This window comes from Hippoglossus hippoglossus, chromosome 8 (assembly GCF_009819705.1).
Source record: "Hippoglossus hippoglossus isolate fHipHip1 chromosome 8, fHipHip1.pri, whole genome shotgun sequence".
NCBI lineage: Eukaryota > Metazoa > Chordata > Actinopteri > Pleuronectiformes > Pleuronectidae > Hippoglossus > Hippoglossus hippoglossus.
The window spans coordinates 11,118,016-11,127,856 of record NC_047158.1 but is presented as its reverse complement, the minus strand read 5'-3'; the positions used below and the strand labels follow the sequence as shown (position 1 = coordinate 11,127,856).

Here is a 9,841-nt window from a genome sequence, read left to right as displayed (position 1 = left end):
ACAACACTTTGAGAGCCTGTCATTAAAAATGATAATAGCTATAGGAGACAGGAAACGTCAACAAGTGGAATAAGGTCCATATTACGTGATGTTAAAAATAACTCTGGAATAAATGTGCCACAAACGTTTTCGCTGAGGTTGGCACAAGTTTACTTCTGTTCAAATCTATTGATGAATGTGTATCTTTCTCAGCACAAAGGAATGTTGTTGCTTTAATAAATGAATCATTAACTGAACAGTTAAAATCAGTGTCAATGTTCCAATGTTTAACCAAATGAATTCAAGCACATGTATCTTGTTTATTTTGATGTGAATTATAAATAAGATTGGACCAACAGATTTACGTACAATAGATTACATCAATCCAGGCTTTATACGTTTATTTTTGAAAAGGCTTATCTTAGGCCACCAATAATTTGGAGAGACAAGAACCAAACCATCTGCTTCTGAAAGTGAAACAGTTTAATTATGATTTCACTAATATCAAAATTGCAAAATAATAGAAATTAGAGGCCAAAGATTTTGTAAAACACGTGGTTCAAGATACAATTCCTTCATGATGATGGATTATTAATTATCGCTTTTTGTTGTGACGTCTACTAAAACTAAACCCTATATTGATTAACTTGAAAAAATAAAACACATATAATCAATTCTTGATTTCAAATTATGTCTTAAAACAATAGGTTGACGCAGGGTTAATTCACGAGACAAGGTCAGATAATAAGCTAATAATAATAAAGCATTTTGCTTTAGTGGAGCCCTTGGCTGCTTTACCCAGATCAACAGCTCATCTCCTGAGCCACAACCCCTGGACAAAATATTTACATTCTATACTTTTGGCCATTATCAACAATATAAGTAATTTTCCATTGGAAACTATTGGAAATTGAATGAAACATTTTTTGTCAAGCAAACAGGATATAAAATTCCACTCCAACCCACTAGATGGCGATAATACAGTAAATATATACAGGCTGCCAGCCGCTGATAGCGGAAAGACGAAGAAGACGCGGCAGAGCTCAGTCGGTCGCTGTCTTCCTCGATGGGAACACTGGAGATTTGAATGGTGAGTTAACATCATGTATTTAGCTAATGTCGGATTCAACTTCATCATGAGACAGATTTAAATGAGTAGAGTTGTAAGAAGTGATTCTAGTGAATCTGCTGCCTTTCTGTCCAGCGCGTGAACAACTCATCTCTGCTGCTGATGTTTTATCACCAGAATAAACGTCACAGTGAAATATGCTGAGTAGACGCCAGCACAATCAAATATCCTGATATTAAAGTGGAAGATGAGTGGATTATATCACATTACGTGTGGATCTGTTCGTTGTGGTGTTTGCCGAAGTTAACACAGCGACGTGGGGCTGCGACTTAAAGCACGTGGTCATCCACACAACTCGTGTTGTCTCCATTTGGAATATGGCGACTTTAAAACGACACATTTCCACAATGGGGTTTGGTTGTTACCTTTTGATTAGTTTGTCCAAGTTCACATTAGCTGCTGTTTCACTTAGAAGCCGGAAGACAGGGCCTGTCCCCACGTGCTGAGCCTGGCTGTTAGCATGTTAGCTAACAGTGATGATCCACAGACAGTCATTGTAAGCTAAGGGACAGAAGACAATATTATAATATGTAACCAGTGACTCAAATGTAATGTTCAAGTATATACATAATATGATGCATATCAACAAAACTAACTAAGGTTATCAGTGAAAGTAAAGAGCTCAATAGTCAATCGATCTTTAGCTGTAATGTCCAACAGTACGTGGATTTGAAGTGTCTCTCCCCTGATGACTTGCACTGGGCTCTGAGTCTCAATGCAGACAACGTGCATCTTTGGCCCTGACAAGCCAGAGTTTCTGAGGAGACAAGTCTTTTATCAACTACTGAAGTTATTTTCAAGACAACACATCAAGTAACACGTCATTTGTTTTGTCCTTTCAGGTCCCTTCGAACACCACGTCCCGTTTGGCCCTGATTCCACAGAGGTAAGTCTGGAGCCTCGTGTTCTTCTAAGTGTTCTCAGCTCTGCAAACTGTGAAGGCAGCCACAGTTTGAAATATTCTGCTGAACCAAGGTGCTGTAATGGAGTTTGACCACTGGAGGGCGGTGCACCCCTTAAATCAAAGTCACAACTGTGCATTGACACTTCAGTAGATCACAAACCAAAATCAAGTTAACATTTCACACTAAGAGCGTTTTTAAATGAGTCCAGTATTGTGACTCTAGGATCAGGGATGTTGCACTCGACACAGATTTAAAGAACTTATTTATCGTTTGTGCCAAAGCGAAGCATCAATACGTCCTGTTAGAAAACTTCATTGGATGTCGATACTGTGTCAAGTTTTCTACTTCAAGTGCAACATCAGTATACAGAGGGAAAGATGGCGTCACTCTTCTTGTGACCTGAAAGGGAAGTTTATTGTTTTGATAAGATTTCTAGCAGTAGAATACTTTTTTCCCTCAAGCTGATTGGGTTTGATTCTATGTGGATTTAAACTGTTTCTCTCCCCTGATGACTTGCACTGGGCTCTGACTCTGAATGGAGATGAAGTGCATCTTTGGCCCTGACAAGCCAGAGTTTCTGAGGAGACACTAAACCAGTTATGGTCAAGCGTTAAGAGTTATTACAACACATTAACACTTTGTTTTGTCCTTTTTCAGGTCTTCAAACCAGTGACATCGCTCCTCGTCTGGACTTGAATAAGGTTCGTGTCTTAACTCTGTGTCTAGCAGACACTCAACGCTTGTCTGAAGTGATGTTTAGCACTGGGCTCTGAAAATCAATGGTGACAGAAGTGCAACGCTGCCCTTGACAAGGCAGAATCTGAGCAGATGATGGTTCAAACATTTGAGGATTGTGATGTTGCTGTTGAGTTGTTGGTGACGGTTGTTTTACTCTTTTTCAGGTAGTGACTCTCAGACACGGACAATCATCTGCCTGTTTTGTAATGTCTGTTTTTCGTTTGTGTATAAGTTTTAAAGAATTATCTTGTCTTTGCTCTGACTTTCAAATAAAACTTTGAATTTTGAATGTTTAGTTTCTGCACTTTTCTACAAACATCACACTAGAGTATGGAACAGTATATTATTGAAATGTGAACCACTTAGTGGGTTTATTGGGTGTAAATTAAATGACAAATCTCTGTCATCAACACAAGGTTTGAGAAAGTAACTTTAAACACTTTACCAATTTTTAGGGTTGGTCACACCCTAAAGAATTCTGTATATTGGGTCAATACAATATGCAATATTTGTGCCAAAAATTAGTAAGTGGCTGGGAACCACCATCATGTTATGAGGACGTGGAAATAAATTGGTAATATTAACTGAATACTTTATAATTGCTGGATACAGAATATGTTAAGAGTATCATGGTGTTAATGTCGCAATGAAAGATGTATTTTATAACATCTTAACTTTGAAAATAATAAATATGGGATACTCAATGATTAAATACTGGGGTAAAGTGCTGTACTACTTTGAATCCATTGTGCTCTGATTCATTTGACAGTCAAATTAATGTCATGGAATGATCAAACAGACTTTTTACTGACAGTAAAAGCAATCACTTAAGTTATGTAAAGTCACATCTTAATGACATGTTTTTACTTGCTTCTTATCAAAGATGAGCGAATCCAAATTGTTATAGAGACTTAATATTAAAAGCATATCCGTAGCAAGACATTTAGCTGTTAAAATGGATGACAAACTAACTTGGAAACCACAAATTGAAAATTATAAGAGGAAAGTGAGCAGAAGTGTTGCAATACTGAACAAAACAAAGGGCACTTGAGACGCTTCATATTTTGTATTTTTCACTTATTCCATATTTTGGAGATGCAGGGCAACACATACAAAACTAATATTAAACCCTTGTATGTTTTACAGAAAAGAGCAATGAGAAAAACAATGTAAGAAAACATGTTGAAACTTCACTATTTGAGTTAAAAACATTACTGGTTATGATTTCTCTGGACATGATTTAAAATATGGCTCAAATACTATTAAATTCAAGAAAAAATAATGAAGCAGTATGAACTTGCTGAGTAAAATGTATCTTGATATTGACTTGATTTGGGATGCCCATCTTTCTCCTTTGTTAATTAAATGTGCATAAGCTTATTGTTGAAAAGTGAAATTAACTTAACTAATTTTAGGTACATACAGATTATTGCAGAGCTCTCAGCCCATAGGGTAAAATGCAGTTTGTGGAAATTCGTAGTGGTGTTTACTGCATTTCTAATTTAAAACAGATTTCAACTCAACTCTATAATCTATGATGTCACTAACTTGTGTAAAACAGTACAGTTGAAGACCGTTGTCAAATTCAAACCATTTGCTGCGGTTCGGACATATTTGTGGCCTATTAAGCAGAAAAGTTGGAGAAAGTGTTGTTTCACTCAAGACAAATCACAGAACATAAATTAGAACTTTGTTTCTGTATCTTTATTATAATTCTAACAATTTATTATCTCTTAAAACATTTGAAATTCATATATGGTTATATGAATGTGTGTATATGCATATCACATATACATATATATTCTGTAAGTTACCTTTCATCAGCTCATATTCTCATTTTTTAAAAAGATCTCTTAAAGGAAAAGAAACACTTTCTACGGAGTCGGACCGATTCCTGCATCTGAAACTTTTCTCCTGACAGCAGCAACGAGCCGTCACTCTTCATCACAACCAGTGCACGCGGCAATGGAATGATCAAAAACACCAGCCACTGAACAACAGAACATCACTGTATCAGCAAGAGATGTTTTCAAAAAGTTCTTCTCCAAAGTTATTTATCGGCCCTATTTACACCAGCGACCTGTTTTAGATACCTGATAGAAAAACAAGCAGAATCTTGGCTGTAGATTGACTTCGGCCACATTCTGCTCATTTTACCTTTTCAGAAAGATCCCCCTTTGTTTCAAGCTGACATTTCAAAACCTCTAAAAGGGAAAATGCAAAAAAGTCACAGTTGCTAATGGAAATAGGGTCATTGCATAATATGCTGGTAATAAATGAAGAGCTGAGAGCACACTGGCACATGTCAGCGACTGCAGAAGGTTCATGTTCAGACAAGAAGATGCAAATGATGAGCGGAGACAGAGTGGAGCTCCTCGTGATGCTGTCAGGTGTGTAACAGTGGAAGGGGGCGGATGTAGAGAACAGGTCCAACTGTATAGAACGCAGAACAGTTAAACAAATACATCTTTACCTTTTCATGTTAAACATTATTTGGAAGACAGAGATTCTTTAGAACTTTTGAGACTTCTTTTTATATCTTAAACCATAATTAGATGACCATTATTTTCATCGTCCTTATTGCTATTTCTCTTGCATTCAAATATAATCTTCCTTCAACCACCGGCACGGAGAAATCACATGAACGAATCCCTTTCACTGACCTCGTTCACATTTACAGCCTGTGTGTGTGTGTGTGTGTGTGTGCACTCTGAGCGACGTGATCTATGAAAACCCATGTATCTTCTTATCCCCCCCCCGATGTAAAATGCACGATATGTGTTCGAGGACTCGGAAGCAGCAGGAGAGGTGAAGTGTTGTTCAAGGTAGAGAGGTCATGAGAGAGCCCTTATATTTGATCTCAGCAACAGTGAGAAAAGCAGGACTGAGGTTGTGATGGGATGGAGATGTGCTGTGAAGCAGATGAGGAAACGATAAAAAGGTTGAAATGTGTGATCGATGGCGAGCAGGGGAAGCTTTTATCCAGAACTATTAGAAAAAAAAAGAATCATTCATTAGGAAGTGTTTGAATAAAGTGATCAATCACTTTTGTGAATGTTGGGCATCCCATCATTAACAGTTGCTACACCTTTAGCATCTGCATAATAATATTAAAGTGGCAACTAAGTTTTAAAAAGGGAGAAAATTCACGTTTTGAGGCCTTAGAAGTCAACGGGTCATTTTAAATAAAGCTTCACAACAGGAAGGAAGGAAAGACGTGATTGAAAATGTGCTTCACATTTAAGTTGCAATGCTTCTTGTCACATAGAAGCAATGTTAAGGGAACAGTGCACGGAATAGTATGAATCTTTCAGTTAAAAAATACCTACATATACATATATATATATATATTTAAATATATAACCAATGCGATTATCTTCACCACACAGTCAGAAAAAGCACTGGCTGCACAAGAGCGCCACCTCAGCCTCCGAAGGCAAGAACCAGGAACTCTCTGCAGCTGCAATAACAGTAAGGACGATGATAGTAATGATAAATAGTAACAATAAATCTCTTCATATCGGTATTCCAGTATTTTCATTTAAAGTTTAAAAATTGTAAGAACAATCATAGTATTAAAATTCGATATAAGCGGTTCTCTCAGATATCCGTTGGGCCAGGGTTTCCTCCTGGATTTAGTCGAGAGAGAGAGAGAGAGAGAGAGAGAGGGGGCCACTCCTGGAAGGAGCAGGGGGGATTGGATGGGAAAGAGCAAGAAAATGGCAGTTTGTCCTCTTCCCCTCCCCTCTCCTTTCCAGCCTCCCCCGGGCAGAAGGTCTGACTGGGTGCACAACAGTTGCCCGGACGCTGAGGAAGTCTGTTCCTGGTAGATAAAATCCTCTGGGAGATTTTCCTCTTCACATTGTCACGCGTGTCCCCGTCTAACAGTTGAACAGTCTGTCTCCTCTTTGTACATCTCCGATCCAAATGTATATTGTGTCTATATATAAGGTGTCCCATAAATTCTAACACAAGCCCAGGTAGGGGCTTGTGTGTATGTGTGTGTCTACATGTTGGTGTATGCATGCAGGCAGGTTATAGTAGTAACTCGGGTGCCTGTGTGTGCATATCGGTGTATTTCTTTCTTTTATTTTTTCCATGTAGTTGGTCTGGGCACTTATTTTTGCTACAAATTTGTGATACAGTGACCAGTCTGTATATATGTCATTATAAGACTTAAGATGATAAAGAGCTATAGAGGAACACACACGATCCTGACGACAGGAGCTGCAGTGAGGACAGAGCCCTACCGGTGGTGAGGTAAAAAACAAGACCAATCACAGCCACACAGAGCGAGGACGCAACTTAACCTCGTCCCCTCCAGGAGACGTGGAAGCCGTCACGATATTCCGCTCTGCATCGTCCTACATTTACCTACAAATGGACACAGCCTCGTTCCTGCAGACACACGCTCATTCACCCTCAAATACTCATAATCCTCTGTTATCTACAGACACATTTAAAATATAAATCTAGCATCCACTCACGCAGGGAGGGGTTGTGATTGATTGCACTCCAAATATTCTTGGTGGGTTTCACTCTTGCGCTCGAGCAGATTCAACCAGCGGGCCGAGGCGTAACAGGACGCCTCAACCAAGACGGCTGCACAATGAGGGACCACCTATATCTGAAAGCAAGCTGCTCAACCCTTCTGTTTTAAAAATCGATCTGGCGTTTCATTGTTCCTCTCAAGATCACTGTTCTTCACTCTGCTGCAGCCACAGTGTCTTCGTATGCATTTTGGATGGGAGGGTGTTTGTAGTGTTAGTTGATTGGTGTGACCGTGCGTGCATGTGGGGAGTGTACGGGTGTAAATCAGCCTGCCACATCCTGGGAGCGCCAGCCGGTGTCTTTATGGATCGTCAGCCCTTTTTCCGTCCCTGTGTTTCCATCTCCCTTTGGGACTCGACTCCCTCGTTCTGTCGCTCTCTATGTGAAATCTGTTCCCCCCTCATTTGTTGTGTGAATCCACCATGAACAGCAGCAGTTGTGTCTTCCTCCCTCATTGACTCCAACCCCTCCTTCCTTCCTTCCATCCTTCCTCTTTCTTTTCATCTCTGCACTTCCACACTCAGCTCCGACTCCCGTCGTCCCTCCTCCTCTCAGTCTGTCCTTCCCGAGGGGAGAGAACAGAGATGGGGAAGGGGCTGCTGGACAGCCTGAGGACAGGAGAACAAACGTGACGTTTAGTGCCTTTTGTTTGATGATAATGAATGATATTTTGTGATTCCTGCTTTTTAAAAAGGAGAGAATTATTTGTTCAATTGGAAACCATGGCAGCTCTTGTGCTGTGGATTCTAATCAGACTGAGAAAACTTAGGTCATCACTAGCAGTCAGATCCAAGTTAATGAAATACCAAGGGATAAGAATATACACGTCATGCACCAAGGCAAACAAATTCCTTATCGAATCTTTGAGAAAAAATATAAAGCAATAAATCTATACCACTATTGTTACAGGGGGAATAACCTATGCTTTATTTAAATAAGTACAAATAAGTACACTATGTGTTAAAGTCAGAACTAAGAAGTTGTCAATGTTTTTAGAACATAATAAAATGAGTGATGAAGAGCTCTTATTGGTCATAAAATAGTGTTTTGTTTGCAGTAGTACAGTTAAGATATGACAAGAGAAACGTTTGAAAGGTTTTAGCAAGTGAACTCAGAGAGAAATGTATGTAGTCAACTGTAAATATGATGTGATATGATGCAAGGACATGTTTGAGTATCATCTGTGCTGACTATCTGTTGGCGCAGTCATACCTGTCCATTATAGTCCTCAGGGCCCGTTCTATATTCATGCGATGGCCAACGCGTGTCACGCCCAAGTCCAGAAAATCATCCTTGGTTAGCGACGGCAGGTGGGTGCCGTCAATCTCATTGTCCAGGAAACGCTCTCTGTGCTCACCCAGGTTCAGGTATCCCAGCCAGTCTGCAACGTCATACTTGGTCCAGTAGGGCAGCGGCTTGGAGGCAAACGGCTTGGTAGGGGACGGGGGCGGTAGATGGGGGTAACTCAGGCAGGTAGGTGGAGGGATAGGATGCAGCGGGGGAGATGAGGTCCCAGACAGGAAATGTGTTGGAGAGAGGGATCGTGAAACAAGTAAAGCGGAGTTTGGAGGAGGAGGGGCTCCAGAGGGGGCAAAAAGGGGAGGAGAAGGCGAGAAGTAAGGATCACCGAGAGGGTTTCCAGGCGATGGTGGGGTAATTGAACCTCGGAGGTCGTACATGGCGCTGTATAGGGGTGTGGTGGGGAGAAGTGGAAGGGAGGATGGACGAGGTGGGCCCAGCTTCGGCCTCTCTGACGGGGAGATGAGGGGGCTCGGTGCTCGCCTGCGCTGGAGTATGTGTGATTCTGCTTTACGGGACTCGCGACTTGGGATGAACTGGAATTCGAGGGCTTTGGTCCGGTAGACAGGTCTGTGTTTGGGGGAGGTGGGGTAAGGGGAATAAGATGTCGGGGACAGCGGAGAATGAGAACGCGGAGGCTGAGAGGCGGCTGGAGGCTGAGGAGACGGGGATCGCCCCCAGTTGTGGTACTGGGAGGCAGCCGTGGGGGACGGGGACAATGATGGCTGTGACATCGAGACTGGAGACGGGGACTGGGATCGGGCTGAGGGGGGGCTCAGGGCTGAGGCTGAGTCTTCTGAAAATCTGTGGACAGAGACAGAGAATTTGTTAGAGAGGAAATGCATGAGAGGAACCAGAAACAATGAGTGAAACATTATCCCGCTATTGAGATTGGTTAGTTAACATGGTTTCCTCTCCCTTGTTATGGCATCATATCAGGTTGTAAATCAAGCAGATGTTAAAGTAAAATGTTCTTCCAGAAAGAAAAGTGTTGTGGAAGGGGCTCCTTTACCTGTTTCTGCTTCTGAGAGAAACACATGGAAAAAGCCAGAGAAATAAAAGAGATTTACACAGTATAGACACAGACACAGGACACAAACTCACAATACACAGAAGGCTTTGACATCAATCATGGGAGGTGAAGAGGTCACACGGATGTATGCATGGAGATGAGACATGGATAAAATGACAAAGTATGAAAAAGTCTATGATGTGATAAATATGAGACTAAAGGTGTCTG

At 41.0% G+C, this 9,841-nt stretch overlaps 1 protein-coding gene, 1 long non-coding RNA gene and 3 other non-coding genes across 9 annotated transcripts in view; 4 read left to right on the top strand and 1 right to left on the bottom strand.

The window, feature by feature from the left end:
* Window positions 1-965: 965 nt before the first annotated feature.
* On the top strand, window positions 966-3,031 carry LOC117766697. Its single transcript, XR_004614732.1, has 3 exons — window positions 966-1,069; window positions 1,951-1,994; window positions 2,671-3,031. It is a non-coding gene; the product is annotated as an uncharacterized LOC117766697 (long non-coding RNA).
* Window positions 1,786-1,876, top strand: LOC117767092. The gene has a single exon (XR_004614853.1). It is a non-coding gene; the product is annotated as a small nucleolar RNA SNORD88 (small nucleolar RNA).
* LOC117767093 lies at window positions 2,511-2,601 on the top strand. The gene has a single exon (XR_004614854.1). It is a non-coding gene; the product is annotated as a small nucleolar RNA SNORD88 (small nucleolar RNA).
* On the top strand, window positions 2,755-2,844 carry LOC117767094. Its single transcript, XR_004614855.1, has one exon. It is a non-coding gene; the product is annotated as a small nucleolar RNA SNORD88 (small nucleolar RNA).
* Window positions 3,032-4,433: 1,402 nt separating the features above from the next.
* Window positions 4,434-9,841, bottom strand: part of shank1 (SH3 and multiple ankyrin repeat domains 1) — an 86,630-nt gene continuing 81,222 nt past the window's right edge. For 3 of the 5 annotated variants that reach the window (XM_034594190.1, XM_034594196.1, XM_034594195.1), the window contains exons 26-28: window positions 9,614-9,625; window positions 8,515-9,405; window positions 4,434-7,910 (exon numbers count right to left, since the gene is read on the bottom strand). In XM_034594190.1, coding sequence (XP_034450081.1) covers window positions 7,823-7,910; window positions 8,515-9,405; window positions 9,614-9,625 — 991 coding nt within the window. In that variant the 3' untranslated portion in view covers window positions 4,434-7,822. The remainder of the gene's footprint in view (window positions 7,911-8,514; window positions 9,406-9,613; window positions 9,626-9,841) is intronic. The other 2 variants (XM_034594193.1, XM_034594194.1) reach the window with 2 other exon arrangements.